The sequence below is a fragment of the Anser brachyrhynchus genome, assembly GCF_964034855.1.
Source record: "Anser brachyrhynchus genome assembly, chromosome: 3".
Classification (NCBI taxonomy): domain Eukaryota; kingdom Metazoa; phylum Chordata; class Aves; order Anseriformes; family Anatidae; genus Anser; species Anser brachyrhynchus.
In genome coordinates, this window is record NC_137696.1 from 54,176,324 (window position 1) to 54,202,795 (window position 26,472).

Here is a 26,472-nt window from a genome sequence, read left to right on the forward strand (position 1 = left end):
GCAGAGCCCCCGCGAATAAAGAGCGGGCGGGAGCGGCGCGCGGGGACGCGCGGCCGGCAGGAGGGCGGGGAGGGGGGCGCGGGGTGCGGCGCGGCGGCGGCTACGACCACAACGACAACAGCGACGGCGGCGGCGACCCCCGGCCTCCGGAGCGGCGGAGCCCCGCTGGAGCCGGCTGCGAGGCGCGGCGGCGTTTCGCCCTCGATGTGACGGGCGCGGCCCGGGCAGCTAGCGTGCTGGGAGAGCGGCGCCTCCGCACCGCGGGCCGCAGGTGAGTGGCCGGGACGGCCGCCCCCCCACCCCGCCGCCGAGCCCAGCGGGCCCGGCCCCGCCGCTCTCCGAGCCCCGGGGTGAAGCCGTCGCCGACCCGAGCGCCGGCGGCTCCGTCCCTCGCCTCACGCGGGGGGAGGAGCGGAAGGCCGTAGAGCCATTTTGTGCCAGGCCCGGCCGCTCCGCCGCGGTCCTCCTCCCTCAGCGCCGCCACGCCCGGCCGCGGGGGACGCGCCGCTGCCTTCCCCGGTGGAAGGAGAGCGAGGGCGGCCCGCTGGGGCCAGGACCGGGGCTCTGGGGGCGGCGGGGCCCGGCCGAGGCCTGCAGCAGTGCCTGGCTCCGGGCCGGTGGGGCCGGGGCGCGGAAGGCGGGGCAGCTGCACCACGGCTGCTGGGGGTGAAGTCAGCCCGGGTCGGGGTGTTAGGGCGAAGTGGGGCAGCCGTGTGGTTTTTTTTTTTTTAATTTTTGGGAGCCTGCAACCTTTTCTGGGGTTTCCCCACAGAACTGTCTCTTTTTTTTTATATCGTTAAACTATCTCGCAGTTGGTTCAGGTGTAACTAGTAAATAAACAGTTCACATACACCTAATATTTAAATACTTAAACTCTTATCTCTTCCTGTTTAAATCCCTTATTTCCTAAACATTTCAGTGAAAGGCATATAGTACCAGAGCTCACAAAACTAGAATGTGCTTTTTCTATTTAATCTCCATATTTGAATTGCAATAAAAATCCAAGACTTGATGAAATTCCGCAAAAGACCTGTTAGTACCCATGACAACGTCAGGCATGGAATATAGTTTCATGTTGTTCGTTGCTAGGAGCAGTTGTAGAAGGAGTGGTGTGTAACAGCTAACATTTCCCCAAAATCAAGTGCTTAGTTAGGATAGTATGGTTAAGCTGTTCATTATATAAATCATAAAAAATCAGGTTGTGTGGGAAAAGTGTTTTCATTGGTTCCTATTACTGCAGAAAAGAGCACTTTGTCATGTTCTTGCAAAATCTTCCTGAACTGCGTAGCAGACGGATCATCTCTCTTTCAGAGGGCAGATGAATGATGAAAAGCATCTCACTGCACAGCACTTGAGTTAGGGTGTTAAATTCAAAGAGTGAACGCTTTAGTTGTCATGTTATTGTCTGTAGCTTCTAAATGTATCTGCTAAAGAACAGAAAGAACTAAGGCAAATCACTGTGACAACTGAGTGATATAGTCAGCCTGATGCTCGTAATGCTTTCAGAGAACACTGAGCACAATGGTGAAAACATAACCTAGAGCAATAATAAATCCCTAAGCTTTTTGTAAGTTTCTGTATGTCCTCAAACTGCTGCCTGTGAGTAGTGAGGTGAAATTCACACATGCAGAAAGACTACTATTATTCATCCATAGATGTGATCAGCCTAAATTTTGTAAAGTAACTTGTTGAATATTTATAGTAAGCTTTTTAGTGGTGGTATTTTTCTTTTCTAGTTCTATTGCTACAAGGGAAGACAAGTGACAGTAAGACTAACTTCTGTAATACTGTGGCCTGTAACTTCTGTCTTCATCACTTCTGTTAAAGGATCTTATCTGAAAGCAAGAGATAGCTTTTGTAAAGAGGTCTGTGTAGCCTGGTGTGGTGCTGTTGTAGAGGATTGAGTGCTGGAATCGTGTGCTGGGTATGGAGGTGCAAGGTAGCCCAGCCTTAGATGGAGCATCAGACTTACATTTTTTTCAGTCACAATTGTGGCAACGCTCAAGTGTTTATAGTTATATGCTGCAGCAGGGTTCATGAGCCAAGTGATTGGGCAAACTCACCTTTTTTGGTATTTGTATGCTTCTGTTCCTGTTTGAAGGAACATGCAAATAATGGCATCAGCTGTGCATGATTTAAGTGATGCTTACTGTAGTTCTGGGGAACATATGAAAAGAACGTTTCTCTCTGTCGAGGACTTGATTCCCACTGAAGTCTTCAGGACTACTTCCAAACACTGAAGGAGTAAAAGATTCTAAAAATTTTTAAGCAAATTACAATGGGGGAGGTAGGCAACCTAAATGCGGGGGACCCTAGCATTCTTGTTCTTGAGCTCTTCTGTCTGAGTGTGAATGACTGAGTTCAGCACAAGCAAGTTTGTATTAGTAGCCTCTTGTGCGTACAGGAGATGAAACGGGAGCTGCATGCAGAAGTTAAAGCAAAATGCCTGAGCAACTGCTGTGGGAGGAGAGGACTTTCTACTCTAGGGAAGCACTTAAGTGTCTTTGCTGAAGTACAGGAACAGGAAGCTGCCATTCATCAGTGAGATGCTTCTGCTGCATGTTTTTAGAAACTTTTCCACGTATTCTGATGTCAGTTTTTATTTTATGGAGGGCTTGGAATCTGTTTTATCTGTGCACTGTACATGGTGTGTTGTTTTTTTGTTTTTTAACAATATTCTTACTTGGTGGAACACTGCGTATTTGTCAATGGTTAGCATAGGTTGAAGGCAGTATGCTTCATTTGGCATGTATTTGTCTTATGGATAGTGGCAGGGCTCTTAGCACTTGGAACGGTTAAATTGGTTCATTAGGTACCTTTTTGAATATACCTAAGATACTTTGTGCAAGTCTGAGAAAATTTTTTTTTTACTGATGTGTACTGCTTTTTTGTGAAGGTGTTTACTACCGAGGAGTTGGCCATGCCCCTTTTCTGGTACATATCTATTGCAGCAATTTTACCAGCCTGTCAAATCCTCAATATTTACAACTTTCTGTTGGCATGTTGCAAAGGTGCATGCCTCTAGCAAAACTTGACTTCGTTGTTAAATAGTTAAATATATGCTTATAATACTGTGTGTTTATAATCTTTGTGGGCTCAATTTTTTAACGTTATCAGTCATAGAAAGTATGTATCCATTAGAGATAAGGAAGTATGTCCAGTAAGTCAAGGAAACATGAATATTTAACATAGCACAATACAATCCTGTTATAGTACATACGCACAAGAAGAGTTGAGTGTGATGGTGGTACCCAAGTCATTTGACGCATTACCTTCACTGAGAAGGTAAAGGGTTTTAAGTTAACTGCTTAATACTTTCTATTTATCAGAATCTTAAAAATGAATACTTAAAAGAACTCGTTACTTTGGCATAATCCAAATATTAGTGGTAGTGTTCTCAAATTGTTAGCTTTATTCCAAAGAAGTATTATAGTAGTAGTATAAATTGCTTTTATCATTTCTGTATTAGGATCTGCCTTGTAAAAGTTAATGATAAATAGTTATGGGCAAATAGGAAATGCAGTTTGTTAATTTAAACACGTATGGGCAAAGTTGGGTGGTTTTCCCTTAATTAAGTAGGAAAAATTGATTACTGGTAGGCTTTTTAGACACTAAAGAAAGTCTTGGTTAACTTTTAGGGGGAAAAAAAGGTGCCTATTGACTTTGTATCTAGATTACAATGGTAAACTTGTCATAGTACTGTGTTGTACTCTGACTATGCATTGTGTGGAACCAGTATTTTACTAGTCTAATAACCCAAATAGATGAAATTAAGACTAGAAATACAAATGTCTTACTTGCTGAGTATTTCACATACAGCAGTAACTACACTAAATGAAACTCTTTTTCTTTCTCTCCCTTCAGAGTTCACAATGACGAATGAAGAACCTCTCCCGAAGAAGGTATGTTTAAAAATACTTCTGTGACACTCCTTTTCCCCCCACCCCCCAAGTATTTACGACAGCTTGATAAATTGTGCTTCTCCTTTTTGCTCCACAGGTTCGCCTTAGTGAAGCAGATTTTAAGGTTTTGCCTAGAGATGAGCTTATCCTAAGGTATAGTGACAAAGTTCTTGTTTTGCAATGCTTTAGCAAACTCTTAGTGGAAGATGTAACTTCCCACTGCCATTGTTTTTAGCACTCTTATTCTGAAGACCCGTTTAGCCTTCTCATGATACATATTTTATAAGATTTTCATAGTCTGAAATATTTTCATTTATAGTTCGGGGGGAAGCACTTTCTGAAGGACGAAAATCCTGAGCAGTATTTTCTAATCCATATGAGTAGGAGTTTTTTTCTTTACTTGTGACTTCGAAAGACAGGGTTGCTTACATTCCCTGCTAGATAGCAAGTTACTTTTAAACATCACAAAAATGTCAGCTGCTTACTCCTCCAGTGTTTTAGGTTTTCTTGGTCCATTTAATTATCTTTTCAGCATGTTTAGATACTAACAGTAAAATGTTAAAAATAAGATTATCACCTGGAACTTCTTTAAAGAAGAGCCTGGTTATATTTTTTACCTTACAGAAAGTTAAGGGCCACCAGGGAAAATGAAATAGGTGATTCTGTGATAAAGACCACTTTCTTAAAAAAGGGGGGTGGGTGGGGTGGGAAGAGACCAAAGCTTCAGTTATGCAAGCTTTATATACCTAAATTTCCTGATTGATAAAGAAGGAACTAAGTAAACTAGGCATCTGTGGGTCATTTGTTTATCTGCTTGCAATAGTTGCTGCGTTTTGGTAAAGTTTAGCTCTTGGCTTTTTGTACTTTGTAAATTATTTGCATTATTACTGTCTCTCCAGTTGGTTAAATACTGTCATCTTGTTTATGAGTTAAAGACTTAAACAGTAGGAACATGAGGATACAAGAAGTATAACGCTTAGTGTGATCAGCTAGTCCCTCTTCTGGAGAAACTCTCCTAGCTACTATTGGAGTAACACCTTTTTTTTTCCTGTGGGGTCAATATAGTCTTCATCTACTCAAATATCTGTTTTTTGGGTAGTAAAGAATAAGGTTTTTAAATAGTAGGAAAATGCTTCTTTGATGTTAGGTGTTTTCAGTCTTAGGAACCTTTTACAGAAGTTTTCATACTCAAGATTGTCCTGGGGGAGTAGCAGACTTCTAAGTCTACAAAGCTATGCTCAAAATTTCTATCAAAGTGTAGCTTCTGTGTGGCTTGCATCCTGATTGTATGAAAAAAAAGTTTCCAACTGTAATTGGTTTCTGTGTATTGCAATGGTTACTTTCTGCCATAGAAGAGATTGATTTCTAGGGTTTAATAAAGGGAGAATGTGGTAGAATCTGCCCAAGGAGGTAAAGTCCGATAGCAGCTAAACTGAGTTAATGAAGAGACAGGAGGGAATTTGCTGGTGTCAGCTGCGTTGCTATTGTCTTCCTCTTAGAGTAGACAAAGCAACTTGTGTTCTTAAAAGGTCTCCTTATTGGTTTAAGGACAGTAACTGTACTTAAATGCCACTTTGGCCATGTGTGTTTCAGTTGTTAGTATTCAGCAGTCCTATGAACACTTCTTTCTCTTTCATTTGAGTACATAAATAAAGGATGTATACTATGTTTGCTTTTGTTTATGACTTCATGGGAAGGTAGTAATTACTGTGCTAACTGCTAACTTCTTTTGTAGGTTGGAATAAAATGTTACATCATTGTGTATATTGTTTTAATCAAAGGTACCTCTACTACTTTCAGACAGAAAAAAACGTGTTGACCACCACTATATCATCTTAAAATAAGATTTGGAATTTGTCTTTTGGTCTGTGTGTTGGCAGGACATATCCTTCTAAGATACTGGTGTATGTAATCTGTGGTTTTGGTCTTACATGCATCATCATCCCTGTGCAATTTGCACTGGTAAAGTACTTACATGTGCAAGGTACTGTTTCTGTCAGTTCCTGTGCCTTGAGTCAGAACTTCACTGTTCTTTTCCACAAAGCACATAGTTAAAGTCTGTCCACTTTCTCTTCCATTGACTGAAAGTGAGCAGGATCAGGAGGAAGTCTTTCAGTCTAGCCTTCTGGGGATTTCGTTGTCTCATTTGCAGCAATGGACTCATCTGCTTTCTTCCCCTTCTCTGTAATGCAATAGGCAGTTAGAAGCTATGCTGTCAGTTTGTGGAGGAGGAGGAGCCAAGGACCCATAGCTAAAAAACTGTTTCAGTGTTCCCCTGATGGTTTATCATAGTGGTTAGTATGTAAAATATTGAAGTACTTCTATTTACACAATCTGTTCTGATGAAATACAGTGCTTTTACTGACTTTCAACCAGCATGGATATACAGCCAATCACTTTTGGAATGGCTGAGGTGCAGTGCTGTTTCTTCCTTGAACTTGCCTTCAGAAACGTTCTCAAGAAACTGTCTTGTGAATATATTTTGTAAATATTTTGACTTCTTCTAAAAAAAATCTTAGTGATTACTGAGATGCGTATCCGTCAGGTATTTTTGTAGTTAAAGAATCACAGCTACAAGTTGGGTTGAAAGGGAATCGGTCCCTCTTCAGTAAGGGCCTATCTGTATACCTGCTTATTTTTCTGCTTAAGTTATTTGTAAGAACAACCTACTTGGTTTATGTGGATATTTTTACAATTCATTTTCTGTTTTGATGCTTTTAGTGTCATAGATTGTTTTAATGTTTTTTTTAAAATCTAGTAGGAAATAAGCCTGCTTCTGATTTGTCTTTGTTGCTAGTTATCTGGTTTGCCTGCGGTGAGTCAAAAACAGAGTGATTGCTAGAAGAGAATATTATTTCTGAGACCTTCTGTAGTTGTACCAAAATTGAGACCATGCTTGTGGTGTTGAAATTTCATGAAATTGAAGTTGCTGTGATAGAAAAACTTCAGTTTTTAAAATTGATGGTTTGATTGTTGGAAGAGTTCTCTGTGTCAGTATGGTGATCACAAGTTTATTCTGTACAGTTTCTGAAACGTCTTTGGAAATGAACTGCTACAGCCTTCACAATGTTTTGTGCGTTTTTACAAAACAAGATAAGTAATCTTGTCTGAAGGGTCACCTTTCTAGAAGAGTAGGTAGGCACATGACTTGTAAATCCATGACATGGTCTAATGAGCTCTGTGTTTTCTCTTCCAGGAATTCAGCCCTTGCTTAAATACTAGGGCTCACTGAGAGGTGACCTAGAGTAATTACCTCTGACTTACTTGGTCACCACAGGCCACACGTTTTCTTTCTGATGGTGGTCTGTTACATCTGTGTAACTTGTTTCAGTGTTACAGTTCACTAACTCTTTGTGTAGCTTCTTTTATCAATCAAGAGGTCACAATTCTCAGAGAACTATTACTTTCAGGCTGGGGGACATAACTCAGAAGTTAATCATGCAGCTATATTTGAAGACCGATGTTTTTACACTTTCATGTAATTCTTTCAAGACAAATACAGCTTCTTTTGAGATTTGCTGTTTAGTAGTCTTTTTCAGTTGCAGTTTTTGAGGGTTGACAGTCTGAATTAATGTTGAACTTCGAGTGGTCAAATTATGAAACTTTTGTTTCTAAGTATATTTCTTTTTAGAGCAGAGAGATGCTCAGTTTAAGGATTAAGTGGGAATACTGGTGCTCTCCTACAGAGCTTTGAAAGAGTTAATTCATGCTGATTTCTTCTTCAGCTGAGGAGAGAAAATTTTGTTGCTGCCAGAAAGAAGAGACCTTGTGCTTTCTTTTGTTTTTCCCACTGATGTGATCTCACTTGCTGTTATAGACCAGACGTTTTGCAGGCCCTTTATTGGGCTGCTTGAGTTCACTGTAACATCAAAAATAATCTAGATGTTATAGTTTTGTTTGAGGTTGTATTGTTTTAGGTTAGAGAGGTTAAAGTAGAGCGGTTATGATGGGTCTGGCACAGAATAGGTGGGGAGGGGAAGAATAAGTCGGGAGGGAGGGAACAGAAACCATCCCTTTCTGTAGTCACAAAGTTATTAGATGAATTTATTTCATCTTGTGGAATTGTACTGTAGTGAGGTATACACAGTTAGGAGTACATCTTTAAAGACACCACCTCCAAAACAACAGAAAAACCCTGATTAACACCACCATCACCACCACCCAAAAAAAAAAACCACCACAACCCATCCTGTGAACTTTGTTGGCAAGGCATGGTTACCTTTACTCGGGATTTTATTTGCTATTGATTTGATGGTTTGTATCAAATGCAATGCTGTTTTTAAGTGTGAGGTTTTTCTGGATGGATCATTGAAATAGCATGCCTTCAAAGAGTTATTAAACTGGATAGCTGGTCAGTAAATATTATCAGCATGGTCTTGGTTTAAATGAGCTGGAATAACTAATAGACTGCAAGTTATACTGTTGTAATATGCTTCTGCTTGTGTTGCTGTTCGCTTGGTAACAGATGTGTTGTCCGTGTGTTATGGTTTCTGTTACAGAGTTTTGTTTTGATCTGCTTTGAGAATGAGAGGCATCTTAGGTACTTAGCACAGATAACTAAGTCTTGGATTCTAGTGTTTGACAAATATTACAAGTAGTTTTTAAGTTGTAAATTTTAGGTAGTAATGGACAGCTATATTTTTATCCTTTTGAGTTGCCAAGTGGAATTAATTTTTTTCTGTAGAACTGTTTTTTAATCAAGTTATGTATCTCTTAATGTTTCCTGATTGTGATACAAATATACTCTGTTTAGGAATGAAATGTCTTGGTTCAATAAACTAGTCTTCAGGAAAATCTTTTTCTTTCTGCAATAGGTGGAAACAGTATGAAGCATACGTGCAAGCTTTGGAGGGCAAGTACACAGATCTTAACTGTAAGTTTGCAAAGTTTCAAAATGGTATGAGTTACCTGAATGTTTGTATAAAGCAGAGTGGTGAAGTAGTGTTTGTAATTTCTAACAGTTTTAGAAAGAGATAATCTATTGCCACATTATTATTAAAAATAACAGTAATATTCCTCAGGAATAGACTTATCATGTTACTTGTCAGAAAAATCCCTCTCTCTCCTGGTGTAAGCTTTCATCCTTCCCAGTTTTCCGAGCCACTCGTTTTCTTTGCAGATCTTACGTGGCTTCTAAAAATTGTTATTGCATCTGTGGGACCATCTGTACCTGGACTGCTAGGAAAAAAAGACCCAGAGTACAACCCCACAAATATATGTATTTTCAGGATTTGTGCAACAGGAAAGAGAAGTTTTCCTCTACCAAAATACTTAGAATGTTTGTCCTTTCAGTATTTTTACAGGATTGTAAATCATGTGGGAGGGGACATAGTTTGTAGAGGTAAAGGTGTAAAATGAATACCCAAGTGATTTTTTTATCTCATTTGGAAGTTGAATTAGCTGTTTGAATGTCAGTTTTAGGTAGTCTTAAAACTTCGGTATACTTCGGTATTTCAGAAAGAGAGAATACAGGAAAACATCATCCTACTCTCAAATGAGAAAGTCTGAATACGTTCTGGAAGTGACTGGATCACCAGTCCTAAGTCATGTAAAAGTTGCATCAGCAGCTAGAAGCTCTCCTGTCTTCCATTCACCTTGTCATGCTAAATACCCAGAGTCTCGGTAGCAGTGATAGCACTGATTTTGAAGTTTTTTTCTGTCAGTCCAGGCAGATGTTCCTTCTTACCTCTGTTACATCCTTTATATACTGCCATCTCTTATCTGAGTTTTGGAGACTAAAGTACAGCAAACATAAGCAGTTGATTTCATTTTAGGGTGAAAATGTCTTAATGTAGATAAATGTTTTTTTTAACATTCCCAGCTTCTCAATTTTAGAAACTCTAATACATGCTTTAGTAATCAGCATTATTGAATTATCTGAAACAACAGCAAAAAAAAAAAAAAACCCTAATTGTCCTGAAGTGAGTTGTGATGTTCTTAGTTTATACTTGAAGTACATAATTGAGTGTCAGGAAAAAAAAAAAAACACAACAATTATTCTATCATTTTATTTGTGATAGAGTGAATGTATTGTTTGTACCAGGCTGTTTGCACATGTTCCCAATAGAGTAATTTGGCCTTCCCTAATATTTCATATATAAATTTTTATATATGTTCATGGATCAGAAGAACTCTTCTAGTTGTGACTGAACTACCATTTCTGAAGTTTTCCAGTGTCTGTCTTACTGTTTACTCTGAGTGCTGAGATCACTTTGAGAATTGACCACAAATAGCACTGTTTTGCACACTGAATGTGTTGTAGATAACAAGACATTCCCATCTTACCTCAATTTCAGACTGCAAGTAGTAGTGGTGAAAGGCAGAGTAGCTGGTTAAATAAGCACTTTGAAAGTTAATTCCTATATAAGCATAGAAGCTTTTTCCAAAGTTTAGTTCTAAGTCTTAAGGAAGGATAAGAAAGACGTACTCAAAATCAACCTTTGTCAAGCTTTTCTAACACTTGATGTATAGATCTTTTTAATCTGTGCTAATTACAGCTGTACTTATTAAGCTCTTTTGTTGTTTTTGAATTTGGTTTTCAGATTTTTTTTATCTGTCTTTTAAGCTTAAACTGTTCATGGGAGGATGCTATCAAATGTCCTTTTTGTTTTATTAATTCAATTAGCTAATGATGTGACGGGATTGAGAGAATCTGAAGAGAAGTTGAAACAGCAACAGCAAGAATCTGCCCGAAGAGAAAATATTCTGGTCATGAGGCTGGCAACTAAAGAACAGGAGATGCAAGAGTGTACTGTAAGTATTTAGAGAGGATAAGGGTTAGCTTAGACTGTTACAGGAATATCTGCTCTTACGAGTAACCATGTGCTACATTTTTCATACATCTACAGCATTCCAGTTCCTGTGCTTTAAAAATGGTGGGACGCTTAAGCTTTCACTGAATTAAAGATCATTTCTTTTTTTTTTAGTATTGGTTACTTTGGTTGATTTTTTTCAGCAGCAGTTGTGCTTGGAAAGGTATTGCAATGCTTGCTTTGTAGCATTTACGAGCTGTGCTTATTTACCAGAATGGTTACTTCTAACTATCACTGAATGCAGGAACATAGTGAAACCTAAGGATAAGATTCGATATACTGAATTTTATTTAGGAGTTTTTATGCTGATCTATATGGTGTATTTGGATAACTAGCTTCTGCATCCATTTGGCTAGGTGGGAGAAAAAAGCTACTGACTTGGCAGGGGAAAGAGTTGCTGACTTTTTTGGATGGAGTCCTTTTGAACTTTGTCAGTCTGCTTTGTAGGGTTTCTGATGTTCTTTGCCCTGAATGTCTTTGTTGTTTCTCTCTCCTTTATTTCTGTGGATTTTCTGAGGCTGCTTTCTGTTTAGTTTTGGTTCCTTGAAACAGCCTGTTGCCAACCTGGGGCTTCTAACTGTTTTTGGATCACCTTCTTAACATCATTTCCACCTGCTTCTTTAACTGGCAGTTTCTGAGAGAAGATTGTAGTAAGTTTCTTACCGATGGTTTGTGAAACATATTCTTGAGAGCTTCTCTTATGAAGAATATAGGCTCTGTGCAAAATCAGTAATTAGTTTTGTTGCTTTCTTCTGCTATTTTCTTTTAGCCTTCCTTTCTTTTTTGCTGCAGGTGTCCAGAGCTGTCAGGTATAGCAGTGTAAGATTTAAATCTGTACATGTTATTTTCACTGCTCCTAAGACTACTGTAAGATGACATTAGTCCATAGTAAGTACTGGTAAGAAAAGAAAACTTGCTTTGCAGTGGTTTAAAAATAAAAATCACAGAATCATTGAGGTTGGAAGGGGCTTGCAGATAGTGTCTAGACCAAGCTACCTGCTCCAAGCAGGGTTAGCTGGAGTAGGTTACGAAGGACTGCCCAGCCATGTTTTCAGTGTCTCCTAGAATGGAGACTACAGTCTCTCTGGGCAACCTGTGCCATTGTTCAACCACCCTCACAGTATAAAGCGTTTTTTATGTTTAAATGGAATTTCTTGTATTTCAATTTGTGCCCATTGCCTTCTATCCTTTCAGTGGGCACCACTGAGAAGAGCCCGGCTCCGCCTTCTTTACCCCCCCCATCAGGTATTTATGCACATTGGTAAGACCCCCCTCAGCCTTTTCTTCTCCAGGCTGGACAGTCCCAGCTCTGTCAGCCTCTGCTTCTTTGTCAGATGCTCTAAGCCCTTAATTGCTTTTATGACCCTTCTTCATTGGCTTCACCCTGATATGTCCATGTCTCTCTTGTACTGGGGAGCCCAGAACTGGACCCAGTACTCCAGGTGTGTCTCACCAGTGCTGAGTGGAGAGGAAGGATCACCTCCCTCAACCTGCTGGCAGCACTCTTCTTAATGCACCCCAGGGGTGAACATGCACCCAGTTCAAAGACCTTTTGGAGAACTTCTTGGCTTGTATTGTTAGATAGTATTTTTCCAGTAAAACAACAGCAGAAAAATAAATCCTGTTGTGTGAACTGCAAAGCTAAACTGTAAGTTGCTAAATGATTTCATAAATGAACAAAAACTAGTCACCATATAAATCTGATATGTCAAATAACATGTCCATAAAGTAACTTAATTTTTAGCATAGTTAACCATGTTTTAAAATCAATATTTACATATAAAATATGCCAGTGACACTGAGTTATTTACATAAGCCTTGTTTTCTACCACATCTTAATTAAGAAGGCAGCTTCTATGGTGTCAACTTGCTTAAAAACTACATATAATACTTTACTGTATTAATACATTTTATATTATTCTTAATGCATTGGTGGGACATGAATGTGACAAGCTTGTAAGTATAAAACAAGCCTTGTGAATTTTAAATTCACAATGGATGAAAACTCAAAAATACAATACAATGTTCAAATAACAGTAGTTGACAGATGCGGGTGCTTTTTCTGATTACCAGTGTGTAAAACACTTTTCCAGTTAAAATATACTAGTCTTGTTTTAAATAGGGTGCAATGGATTGTCTTGGTTTCTGTTTTAATTTGTGCCCTTCTTTTTAAAAGACAAAACGCAGCAAAACCCACTTAGCTCATAAAAGTTACCAGTCTTCTTGTTCTTGAAGCTCTGAAGGTATGTATGTCAGAGTAGTCCTGATTCTGTTCCAGTATTCTTTTGTAGAAACAAGACGGTAGTTGAGTACTTCTTGCATCCTCTGTTGGGCTCTGCTGAGTCTAGCTACAGCATACTTGGGATTCTTTTGAGCTAGGAGCTTACAGAGTCTGGTGTTGCAAACTTACTTTGCGTAGCCCATGGTGGCTAGCTAAAGGGCTCATTTGCAGTTTGAGTTTAATATCTCAGGTGCCCCACTGTCAGCAACAGCCTTATTCTACCTTCCCCATAGCAAGAACAACCCCTCCTCTGATCCTCTCCCGCAAACCCTGCCCAAGAGAGGCTGCTGCTGTTAGGGACACACAGGTAAGGTGTTGACTGCTGTCTGTACATGGAGCTTTACTTCTAGCAGGGGTGGTGATTGTTACTTTAAGGACAGGCTTTGATCCCCTCTGAAGCTACTGCTTAGCTACTGTAGTGGACAGGTATTTGGAAATACTTGATACTCAAAGTTTTCTCATGGAACTGATATCAATAATGAATGGACGCTTCCTGTGGATGCATTTGGACTACGGTACTGAGATAGTAATTACTCTCCATAACTTCTTGTGGTTTAGGTTACAGCTCTGTTGTGTTCTTCATTATCGAGTTTCTTCCTTTCTACTCCTTCCTTATAAGAAGGATTTATATTTATGCTTATTTAGATTGGTTTCACTTTTTAAGCATCTGTTTTCTGTTTAAGTTCTTGATTTCAGAGGGTCTGTTCTGTGTGAATATCTTTGGGCAACCTCGGCTGAAAGGTGTCAGCTGTTTCCAAGAGTGTGAGAAGCAGAGGTGTTGAGAATGCTTGCCTGTCTTTAAAAAAAAAAAATCCACCCAAACAAAAACCTGCATAGTGTGCTGTCCTATCTGGAGTACTTTATTTTCTTGCCTTGGGTTAGAGCAAACAAAGATAATACCAAGGTTACAGGCTTCTGAAAAGTAACGGAAGGTATCTGCTTTTATGTTTGGAAATATGAGCAGCCGATAGGTGTTTTGAGTGTTAGAGTGTCTTGGAGTCTGGCAGTGGACATGACTATTCCTGTATATGTAGCTCTAGCCTGATGTTGAGCTGCTGGGTCTGAAGGCAGGCAAACTCTTCTGCTCCCCACCTCTTACTCCCAGGAGTGTAGAAGGGAGGAGAGGCATGTCAGGAAGTGGTTAGTGGGAGCAAGAGTGGGAGGCTTGGACTGGCAAAGCAGGAAAGTGAATGGAATGAGGAAGTAGGTGGAAAGATTGGAAGGTATGGGCTTGTTTTGGGAGTGGGTTGAGTTTGGAGGAGGTTGCTAGGCCTGGATGGATGAGTAGTCTGACAAGTGAGAAGTCTGGAGTTCTGACTGGAGAAAGCAACTCCAATTAGAGTTGGAAAAACTGGAGGAATAAATTATCTTTAAGTTTGGGGAGGGAATGGCAAGGGTTGGTCAGCTCAAGTAAATTCCTCCTACACTACTGCTTCAGGAATGACAATTGAGGTTTTACATGGAGCCCACAAAAACAATCTTTGCTTGGCCTAGGTACATGAGCTAGAGCTACCCAAATCAGATGGTTAAACAGTTCACATTGTATAGAAGTAGCTGGTTCCTGTTGAACTTCTTAGTACACTTCTTGCAGCAGTTCTTTGTGCTAATGTTCCAAGGAATCTTGGGCTGGCAGGAGAAGAGAGGAGGTAGGCAAGAACATGTTTTCCTTTCTCAGTGATGCCAGTCTAAAAATAGATTGGGAACCATGTTACTGTAGTGTAATTATATTTCTGGAATATGTTGGCAGCTGCGGTGTCTGTAAGAGTGCAGATACCTGTTAAACAAGGGCTTGCACTCTCTGCTAGTGCTAGCCCTTGCGAAGAACAGCAGGCTGTTGAAATACTTCCATTAGTGCAAACATCAGAAACTTCAGTGGGTATGACAGTAAATTAAATAACTTCTTACTCAATGAGTATCACTTTGTACATTTGTTGAGATGAAAGTCCTGTAGGGATAAAATGCTATCCAAGAAATGTTAGGATAATCTTACTTTGGGCTTCTGTTTTTTAAGTAATACTTCTGTAGGTGGGCTCTTGGGTGCTCTATTTCTTGAAAGCATTTTTTACACAGTGCTTTGCTCCCTTTCTGTTTCTTTCTGGACACAGACAAACTACTACGTTTAAAGTTACATTGAAAAAATGCGGTGATTGTTTTGAATATATTTTGATAATACTAAATGAATGTGAAGTAAATTTGAAATATATTAGACATTTCAATAACTTTGAAGATCACATATTTGAAATAAAATTGAAGAATTGTTGCTATTTGATAGATACATTAACACAAGTTCTTCCTAAATCAGTAAGCGTCTGAGATTGCTACTGCACATTTTTTAAATAAATAAAAATGTTTGTACTTGTATTTTCTTTTCACTACTGCTGTGTGACAGATTCAATAAACAGTAGCTATATATACAGTGAAATGGTTAAACTGACTGCTTTTGACTGTGCTGCTTGTTGGAAGTAAAGCAAAGTGCCGGGGGAGACTCTTTCCCTTAATTTTGCTGGTGATGGCTTGTACTATTCATTGAATTTGTTGCTGTCAGTCTGGTCACAAGATTTGTTGGCAGCAGAAGGCAAAACCTTTGACCTTGAATTAATGTTTTTTTCATCTCGTGTAATTTTGTTTACCTCTTGGTGACAAAGAAATGTGTCATATAAGGAGCATAATAAATTGAACTTCAGAATGAACAATTTCAGTGCAGGCTGTTGTGATTTTTGCTTATTGGCTGGGTTTGAAACACATACTAGTAGTCTGCACTGCTGTGTAGTAGTCAATTTTAAGATTGCCTGTTGTGGTGAGATAAGAATTTGAGAAGCTTTCAAAAACAATCCTGTTTATTTAAAATTTTACTAATGAACGCTGTTTTTAAAAGACAGTCTCATAGTTACTCCTTCTGAAACTTCTATGACTATTTGCAAGATTGTGCTTATTGCAAGTGAATCAAATCAGTCAAAAAGTTTAATTGATGAATTCCTTAATGTTTTTAAGAAAAAAATGCAAATGTAAATTATAAGAAATTCCTATTTTTTGTAAATATGCAAACATTTTTTATAGCTGTTTAAAAATGCTATCAACAGTAAATTTCATGTTCCAGAATAAATTTTCATTAGTTGTATGAGAATTAGTCATCTGTTTTAAGCAGACAACTCTTTGTATATTTTTTTCTTCAAAATATAGGTTTAAAAGGGAGGGCAAATTACCATGTTCCAATCGCATACTGGGTGAACGTAAGCTTACATGTACAGAACAAATCAAAGCATTTTTATTAAAAAAAAAAAAATAAACAGCCTTGAAAGTAGCCTTGGCAGGATGGTGTGGGGACATTGGGTGAAAACACAGACAGGCAAAAGTGATTTTTATCCTGCCCTTTTCAAGTTGGAAAGTTGTAAGAAGGCAAAGTTCCTTCATGTCACCTTTGGAATAACTATTTGTAATCGTAACTAAATGACTATAAAATTGTATTGAATGATGTATAAATAAATCTTTTTTCTTATTTTGTGCAGAATCAGATTCAGTACCTCAAGCAAGTCCAGCAGCCTAGTGTTGCCCAACTGCGATCAACAATGGTGGACCCAGCCATCAACTTGTTTTTCCTAAAAATGAAAGGTGAACTGGAACAGACTAAAGACAAACTGGAACAAGCCCAAAATGAACTGAGTGCCTGGAAATTTACGCCTGATAGGTAAACAAAACAAATACTCCCCAGTCAAGACTTCCCTGACAGTCCCACTACGAGAATGCTATGGTGGGACAGCCAAGTACTCGTTTCCACACCAAGACTCAGACGTTTTGAGGCAAAAGCCACATTCTTATACTGTCCAGCTTGTAATGCTTAATGTAAAACTTACCAGATGAACCTTGTGTTTCAGCTTTTTTCTCCCCCTTTGCTTCAGAGGCCTGACGGCGTCGGACTATTCTGAAGAAATGGCCATCTCCGAAAAAAAAATCTTTTCTAGAACATGTAGACATTTGCAAAATTGTTCTATTTGAAGAAAATAGAGGGAAAAACAGAAGTCTTAAGTCTGTGGCACACTGTGTCTACAGACAGTTTGGAGGAGAGAGAACCTAGAGATTATAAATCATGAATTGAACATGTAAAATTCCCGTAAAATGTAGAAGTGGAATATGCTTCGCTCTTAACCTTGAGCCTAGTGACTTAGAGACACTGTAAGTCAGTTTTGCCAATAAGACTGTGGACTTCCTGCTTGTTCACTGAACTGCTGGGTCAAAACTCGATGAGGTGAATTTTGCATTAAAGAGTTTACTTGCTAAACAGTTCTGAATAGCCACAAGTGCTATTTGATATCACATCAGTGGTAGTGTATACATTTGACTGTTAAGCATTTGGGCTCTGTAGCACTTGACGGAGCCTTAAGTCAATGTTGCTAAATAATAAACTGTTCTCTGGATGGTTGGTAATACTGTGGACGCCTCAAAATTAGGACTGTACAAGAATGTACGTTCTATCTAATTGCAGGTTTAAAGTTGTTGGAAGCAGTATATATTTGATCACAACTAGCGTGTATAAGAAAAACTAGTTGTGATAAGTATTTCACTGCATGTTTTCATGCAGAAATGAGAATTTTTTGATCTTCTATATTAAGAACTGATCTCAAATGCTCAATACAGAAGGCACACAATGGCAACTGTCTTCAGTGTTGGTGGGGTGTTTTTATTCCTTTGTACACCTGTTTTTTTGTATTGCACTTCTATATAAAATGTGCCTTGAAATAGTTGTAATATATAGTTCAAGGAACACTACTGGTTATACTGTTGTATTGTGAAACTCCTGGGATGAACGAGAATTGAACAGATTGTTATTTCTGCATTGTCTCGTTCTCTGAAGAAAAAAAGACACACTTTTAACAAGCCACAAAAACTTAAATGCATGCATTTTCCTTGGTGGAATCAGTGAAGGAACCTTTGCTACTCTATTGATGCCTCTGTTCTTTTGTCCCAAGTTACGTGTAAGAGTAGCAATTGGGGACAGCTGGGAGTGCATGTCTGAGGTGTGTAAAGTGAAATGCAGATTTGGTATAGCATTTGTGTATTTTTTTTATCTTAGCGAATTGAGTTCTAGTAAACTAAGGTTTTGCTTTTTCTGATCAGTTGGGCAATATTTTATGACTCCGTCTAATTCTAGAAAATTCAGTTTTAAATGAAAAAGATCCAGCTGTCGCAGAAGGTGATGTATTCTGTTTGAATGATTTCTATTAAGATGGCACTACATATTTTTAACTTAGAAGTATCTCAACTGTTCGTGCTTTAGATGATTAACATGGGATTGAAGAGTAGTGCACTTATGCAGATTTATTTTTTTTGCATGAGTAACGATTTAACAGCAAAAGAAAAGCCTTCAGAAAACTTTCTTTTAAAAAGTGACACATCTGGAATGATTTTGCTATAGCAGTATCTAAGGTTTTAATGATCTAGCATCAAAACGGAGGTAAGACTTGCATTAATAAATTGTTAATTGTGTTGCCAAGCCATTTGTAAAGCTCACTATGATGTGTGGATAGAGGCATGCCATACAGATTGCTTGTTTAACTTGGAGTTCAAAAATTATTTAAATACATCTAGATAGAGGCTGGTTGGTTTCCTCAAGTTCTCAGGCTTTAATTGTGTGTACAACTGAGACACAAGTTACTACCAATTTCTTTCAAGCAAAAGTATCAAAAGGACTTTGTCACTTTTGTAGCTACAATATACTTTAATATGCATCATATAATTTTAAGTCACAGTGGCGTGAATGTGGAGAAATCATACATGCAACAGCTGGAGTAGAGAAAATTAAGTTTTATTTCCTGGTAAAGAATTGAGGCTGTTTTCGTAACTGGTTCTGATTTTATTTTTTCTGAAAAGGTAAAGAAATGATGACTCATATAAAGTATTCATAGTATTTTTCATTCTTTGCAGTCCTTACCCCCACACTTTGTTTTAATTGTCCATCCTTGTATGCAACTAGTCTTATTTCATGTCACCTGACCTAGTTTTTGAAAGAGCTGATGCTCCTATTCAAATCCCTAACCGATGTTCTTGAGGTAACATGTTGACTGCAGCCCTAAGCAGTGTTAGTTCTGGACCTTAACCATAGATAAGGGTGTACAATATAATCCTTGGTAATGCGTGGAGGGAGAAATAAAAGGGCATATAATGAAAGGAATGGCTATACTAAGCCATTTTAACCATCTTCATACATACAATATATGCTTGGATTAAGAATTAGTAGAAATGCCATTTGCAAAAAGCCTAGTACAACAAACAGTAGTCTTCTGAAACCTAACCACTTAATTCTTACAGGTTTTGCTGCATGTATGTTCAAATGGATTTGTGAAAACAACGCCAAATTTAGTTTTAAAGTTAATAGGAATTACTTTAATAGCTACTGGATTTGATATTCTTGCATGTGTTGTATTTTATGTAAATTGCAAGGGAAATTTATTTGGTGCAACACTAGTTCAGAACATCTGGAAAAATGATGGAAAGAAACAGCATTATAGGTAACTATGCAAATTTATATACAGGTAATAAATATTTCACATTTTGGCAGGAGCGAACATGAAGGAATTAATGGGATTTTAAAATTGTCCCATTTCCAAGTACCTGGTACTTCATAACTCTGCAGTTGACGTTGTTTTGTGAAGGAGAGAAACATTACATGTCTTCAGCACTTTGGACTTCTTTAACTTGTAGTGATGAATGTAGTAACAGGAGTTTGCAAATGCCTGGAAATCATTGCATGTCTGCCTAAAAGCTTTTGGATTATGTCACATTGGTCATCTCCAAAGCGGTCCTGCTTTACACAGAGTGAACATCTGTAAGAAAACTTGCATCTTAAGTGTGTTACTTGGATTGTATTAGGTCAACACAATTTAAACTTCAAGGACCTGGCATTGGACATCACATCAAGAAAGAAAACAGGTTGCTGCCTTTAGCAGAGTTACAGGCTTCCAGGACTTTACACAGCCAGATTCCTTCTGGAGCAGCCCATCTGAAAGATTTGGGAGAGCCAATTGTATAATGCTTACTGAGGCAGTGTTGGCAGAGCTTAAAAGTTGTTTAAAGCTTGAATGCTTAAAAGGTAGTCAATAAGGGAAATTATTATTTTAAATTCATTATGTTGCTTGGGTGTATTGGTTGTAGGAGAGGACCATGGCTGTGAATCACAGTAGCAGAAATTTCCTACTCTACTTTTTTAATCCTCAATTTCTGTCTATTTTTTGTCACTTTAAAAATTAAACGACTACCTTGGTCTTAAAAAAAATAATGCAAGTCCTGCCATTGAATTCACAACAAACCTGTTCAAGTTCTTGTTTTTTTTGACAGAGCCTACGCTTCTGTAGAAAGAAAGCTTCGTTATGTTGCTCAGCCTTATAAAAGAACTGTTTGTGGTTGCTATTCTGACTTCGGCAGACAGTCTTGAAGGACTTGAATTCTTAACTACATTATGGAGTCAGCCATATTGCCTATATATTAATTTGCATATTACTTCCTATAATGCTTTAAAATGCAAATTTATTCATGGAGATTAAAGATGTGATGTTACCTATTTAGCAGAAAAAATCTTGCCAGTTCAAGGTACTTTTTTCAGCCCATTTGTTTCAGAAACTTGATATTCTAAAACGTTACCCATGATCTGAATCTGTCATCCTGAACAGAGTATCACTTATTCCTTAATTTTCTGCCAATTTATAACTGCATTTTACTTTGTCTCCATCATGCAAGATGTGCTTAGCAAAAGCTGACCATAGGAATCTTGAAACGAACTCTGTGCTGTCAAATACATAAATGTAGTTGAAAAGTAGGCATCTAATTCTTTAAGCAAGAGCACCTGGACAACATTCAAAAGTATGTCTTAGCCTCACAAAGAAGAAATGGATGTCACTATAAAAAATGAACATGAGGTTTATATTTTCCCCCAAACAAACAACTTTCTTCTTTTTAGTAAGTTCTGCTTGTTTGGTAAAGGAAGAAAGTTTTTGTTCATAATTCAATTGACATGTTTTTATGCAGTACTTAAATCTTTTCAATTACAAGGCACATCTTTAATCGAATATCTAACTCCATTAAGAATTAGCACATGCAAGATTTTGCAACTGATAATCCAGATGTTGGTATCAAAAAACATATGATTATTCATACTTGCAGTAATAAAACTTGCCTTCCACTTTATGGGACAGCGACAGAAGATCAACTGACATTGGAGCAGCATGTGGTAACTATAGGGAGACTTTCTGCTATGACAATTATGTTGAGGCATAATGTTCCTTGAATTGTGACATGCAGAAATTGCATCTCCTTCTTGTCTGTAATTGTGTTTGAGGAAGATTACTGAAGGTTTTATATTCATTTTGTGATAGATGGCTCTTTCCTTTGCAGCCAAACAGGCAAAAAGTTAATGGCGAAGTGTCGAATGCTTATCCAGGAGAATCAAGAGCTTGGAAGGCAGCTGTCCCAAGGACGTATTGCACAGCTTGAGGCAGAGTTGGCTTTACAGAAGAAATATAGTGAGGAACTTAAAAGCAGTCAGGATGGTAAGGGATTCTTTTAAGAAAATGGAAGTTGCCTTGCACTTCTGCTAGCTTAATGTTTAATGATATGGATACTGTAAAATTTTTGCCAGAATTGAAGGGCAGTATCAAGTAAAATAACAGCATTGTAAGTCTTCACTGGTAGCAAAATTAAAAAAGAAAAAGACAATACAAACTTAACTTTGGGGTACTGGTGGGATTTGCAGCTCCAGTAATTCAGCGTTTGAATATAAAGCTGCTGGGTTTTGTTCTTTAGGTCTTGTTTTTTAATAGGGAATGTTAAGGTAAGCATGCAATGAAAACAGAATGCTTCTTGTTAACTCTGACACATTTTGGAATTATGTGAAGAAGAAAAAAACCACTTACATATTGTTAAAGTGTTTGTTAGAATAATAGAAATGCACTTTTTGATGAGGTAACCAGGTGACCTACATGTCCCATTGTGTTCACTGTCCAAATTTTACAGCATTATGAACCTAAATTGAAATTATCTATAAACTCTGACCTCTTGCATAACTTAAATGGAGGGGAAAATGCAAATTTAAAACAAAAATAATTCAGTTGAGAGTTCAGCATAGAATCACTGTTCTTTGAGGTGCCTGATGGAAATACTTGCTTTTTTGGTTGAAGGTTACACAGTAAGTTGTCTGATTATTACGCTAAATCTTGAGACAAGCTATTTAGATGTTACCATGTTAACCTGGATATGTTTGTTTCACAACTGATGCCTAAGATAGCATTGAATTGATTTGTTGTTTAAATAACATTCTGTATATTTAAGGATAAATATTTTTCTGTAGATCTTATTTTTGTGAGAAAACAGTATGAAGTGATACACAGTAAGGAAAATTCTTAAGGTAAATAATTCTGTAATTATGTTGGAGTAGTTACCCTTTTGCTTTTCAACTACTCTTTAGATAATGCATTTATTTTAATGCACTAAGATTATCAAATTCACAACTGGAACAAATACAGGCGTTCTTTAAGGATTTTTGCTACTGAGTGTAGCATAGTAAAGTAAGCTTCAGAATTGAGATGTGTTCTTAGCCTCTAGTGCTTCTTCCCTATACAAATGAAGGCTATGGCAATCTTACAGTACAACTTTTCCTAGTGATTTTTTGCCCATAGCAGTGAGAACACTTCAGGTTTATAATTTTTTATGAAAAACTTCAGGTTTATAATTTTTTATGAAAAACTTCAGGTTTATAATTTTTTATGAAAAACTTCAGGTTTATAATTTTTTATGATAATCACTTTCCATGTTATTTGTTTCATCATGTCATTGAAGCATTTGAATTGAGGATTCCTTTTCCAGGTCAAATTTGTTCTGCTCCATCATGCAGTCCCAATTGTGAAAGTTCTTTTTTCTTTGTATGTAACAATTCCACAGGGTGTTTCAGTATTTTTGTTAATATAAGTGTCAGCAAAAGTCTACTCTTTCTATTTGTGTTCCATTAGATAGGATTAAAAGCAGTTGAAAAGATTAAGAGAGTTGAAATTTCCTTGAAATGTGACTACAATCTTTTGTCACTGTATAGGCTTTTGTAATCATTCAGACCTATTACATACAGATGTAGTTTGTGGTCACTTTTACAGTATTTCTGCTAAGATTTTACACTAGAGGAAAGTAGGTATGGTAGAATTTAATTGCAGAGTATTAATTGTTGGAATTGAGCTGCTTTCCAGATACCCTCTTTTCTTGTCCAGAAATTAATTTCTTCTCATATATTCTAAGTTGTAGTATAAAAAGTAAGTAGGTGACAGTTCCGCATTTCCTCCTTCAGAGGCAGAGTATCAAAAATGGTGCCCATCTGATGGCTGAAAAAGTTGGTTGAAAAATTTCAGCATAACGTGTTGTTACTGGATTGTGATTCTTGATGAGATTTAAGCTGCATATGGGTTATTAAGTATTTGCAACAAATGTGTTTTCTTTATATAGAGTTGAATGACTTCATCATCCAGCTTGATGAGGAGGTAGAGGGTATGCAGAGTACCATTCTAGTTCTTCAGCAGCAGTTGAAGGAGACTCGCCAGCAGTTGGCACAGTACCAGCAGCAGCAGTCCCAGGCCTCCAACCCAGGTACCAGCAGGACTCCATCTTCTGAGCCTACAGACCAGGGAGAGGCTGTGGGTAAAGACTGCAGCCGCCTGGCTAACGGACCAAGCAATGGTAGCTCCTCCCATCAGCGGACGTCTGGGCCTGGATTTTATAGGGAGGGTAGCAGCACAGAAGATGACTTCCCGGCTTCTCCAGGGAATGGTAATAAGCTGTCCAACCACTCTGAAGATAGAACTGGTAGAGGAGGTGGTAGCTACATAAACCAACTCAGTACTGGGTATGAAAGTGTAGACTCTCCCACTGGCAGTGAAAACTCTCTCACTCACCACTCAAATGACACAGACTCCAATCATGATCCTCAAGAGGAGAAAACAGTGAGCATGAAAGGTAACAGAACTGTGGGTTCTCGTCATGTCCAGAATGGTTTGGACTCCAGTGTAAGTGTGCAGGGTTCAGTTTTGTAACATTTTTCTGCAACATTTTTATACAGTGTCATTTAAATTGGGAGAGGATACTGTCCAGAAGCCGTTTAAATTAGTGCATACTTGTCACAATTTTTGCCTTTTTGTGGGTTTCTTTTTGCTTCAATACCTCTGCCACTTTGGAAATTTTAACAGTTAATTACGTTGAATGTTGCTAAAAAGACGTTTGTGTAGCTCAAGTTATTTTTATATGAGTTAATGTGAAGTTGAAATGGAAATTATTTCCATAAAGTATAACATAAATGATGTCTGTACAAATCTGTGTATATCTAGAACCTGTGCTGTGTAAGGGCATTCTTACTCATACTGTTATACTCACACCACCTTCAAGATTTGTCATAATAGCTGTGGGTTTATGACTGCCAAGTTTGCCCAGTACAGTAGTTTTATCACTAAAAGATGGACTTACTGAAGGAGTCCTGTAGTAGTTTCAGTGTTAATTACAGTTTTTCCCACCATACATCTGTGCATTTTCTCCTTAGGTGACCGAATGTTTATGAATTGTGTGCATAGTTACTCAGTTTTTAAGAACTGTTGTATCCTGTTTATGCATATTGCTCTGTGACTCCAATATTATCTTACCTGTACTGACCAAACCTAAATAAAAACTTTTAATAATGTAATTTCCTCATTGTTCTGCATTGGTTTACCTGACTTATTTGTATGGAGTGTGTTTACAGTACTTGCTTTTTACTGAATTTGTTCCTGTGCCAAGCCCACTTGATACGGTTTATACCAAGTACCTGTGCTTATAGGTCTGTGTGCTATCATGTTTCAGGCCAGCCTTTTAGTTCTTATTTTACATGTTTTCTTATTGACAGATTTAAAAAAAAAAAGTTAATAAAAGCAAATCTGAGTTGGAACCTGGCTCTTAAAAAAAAAAAAAAGACTAGGACGTATCCTACAGGTAAATACACAAATTATGACACTTTAAGAAGTTATTAATTCAGCATTTTAAAAAGGTAACTCCTATTTTTAAAAAGCCTATGTGAGGGAAAGTTCAGTGAACTGACTTAAGTTCAGAAAAATTAAAAAGTATACTTTTATTGATCAGTAGCGGTGAATTATGAATTGCTTGGAACCTGACCTTCAGGTGATTGCTTTGTCTACTAGTTTTGTGATGGTAGCAATAAGAGGCAGTGGAAAAGTACTGGCTTTAAGTACTGTTAAAGGGAAAATAAAAGTATTCAACAGCACACTTTTAGGCAGACTTAACTCAGTTTCAGCATTTCCCTACCTGAGAATCTTGCCATTACCAGACAACTAATGCAGTCCTCTCATATAACCACTATAATAATAGTAAATAGCTTACAGCTTTGCAATTCACCGTGGGAACAGTGAAACTTGATTGAAAGCAGTGTGTCTTCAAAGTTACAGGAGATACTTGGAAATGTTACAACTGTAGCTTAAAGTAAATAAATTCCTAAATTGTAGAAGGGTTCCCATGTTATATGAGAACTAGCACCAGCAAAACTGCTGTCCAAGATAAATGGTTATAATCAAAATACTGTTAGTTGCTGTCACGTGTGTTGGAAACATACTAGTCTATGTACTGCTGCTACTTTAAATTCATAGGGCTCAGTTAAAGATGCTGAAATAACTTAGTCTCGCTGGAAGCATAAATTCTATTTGCAATATGTGGTGGTTTGGGGGAATGTTACTTCAGCTCTCATTGCCTGAAAAATAGTACTTAATGGACAGTTGGGCATGTAGAAGGGAAGTGAACATCTATACCAAAAAAAAAAAGCTACTAGCATCTGGTGCCCAAAGTAATTTCTGGTTTACAAAAAAAAATCCTAAATTTTTAGTTGCTTGTGATTCATATTTAGTTTTAGTGCCTTATCACTTGAGTATCTGTAGTGCGTGTGTGTGTGTATACTCCAGTTACTTGTGGTGGAGTATAATTTTTTTATATTAAACTTTTTTCTAAGTTTTTAAAATGATGCTAATGGACAATAACGATGACTTTATCCTGATAATACAAATGGTAAAAAGCCTTATAGTGAAATCAATGTTGGTTCAAATCTGAAATGTGAAAGCAACTCATGTTAAGAAGATGGCATCTGGTATAAGGGATTAGAAAGATGCAAAATCTTTAGAGTTGCAGTAACTGCTATTAATTGTGCTGTTAAGGTTTTTATTAAAAGTGTGTCTTTCAGGCAAAGACAACTTGCCACTTAACGTCAGCTACTAAAGAGCATGTCTTAAAACCTCATGAAGATTTGAATTTTCTCAAGGGTGAGTGATAACTTCACTTTTAAATAGTTAAAAAAAAAAAAATGAAGTTTAGCTAAATAGCTTAAAGATACAAAATATGTGTACAGACTAAAAGTTGGCTTAACTTTTAGGAAAATAATTGTAAGGTAATATAAACCATTTCCTTTGTCATTCTCTACTTAGAG

The 26,472-nt window shown here is 37.8% G+C and overlaps 1 protein-coding gene across 4 annotated transcripts; it reads left to right on the forward strand.

Moving 5' to 3' along the window:
* On the forward strand, positions 1 to 24,693 carry WTAP (WT1 associated protein). Of its 4 annotated transcripts, XM_080584803.1 has the most exons (9): positions 42 to 271; positions 3,865 to 3,902; positions 4,000 to 4,055; positions 8,717 to 8,775; positions 10,528 to 10,655; positions 11,909 to 11,959; positions 16,502 to 16,680; positions 21,378 to 21,532; positions 23,469 to 24,693. In XM_080584803.1, exons 2-9 carry the CDS (start codon positions 3,873 to 3,875, stop codon positions 24,050 to 24,052), a joined length of 1,242 nt encoding a protein of 413 aa, XP_080440929.1. In that variant the 5' UTR covers positions 42 to 271; positions 3,865 to 3,872; the 3' UTR covers positions 24,053 to 24,693. The 4 variants fall into 4 exon arrangements, 2 of the variants coding, with proteins under 2 accessions (XP_080440930.1, XP_080440929.1); XR_013948363.1 differs by lacking the exon at positions 11,909 to 11,959 and having other exon boundaries at positions 1 to 271; positions 16,502 to 18,444; XR_013948364.1 differs by lacking the exon at positions 11,909 to 11,959 and having other exon boundaries at positions 1 to 271; positions 16,502 to 17,238.
* The last annotated feature ends 1,779 nt before the right edge of the window (positions 24,694 to 26,472 follow it).

Coding starts and splice junctions, on each gene's coding strand:
- WTAP (XM_080584803.1), top strand. CDS start 3,873: ATGACGAATGAAGAACCTCTCCCGAAGAAG. Junction 3,903..3,999: donor AAGAACCTCTCCCGAAGAAG/GTATGTTTAAAA, acceptor TTTGCTCCACAG/GTTCGCCTTAGTGAAGCAGA. Junction 16,681..21,377: donor TGGAAATTTACGCCTGATAG/GTAAACAAAACA, acceptor TTTCCTTTGCAG/CCAAACAGGCAAAAAGTTAA.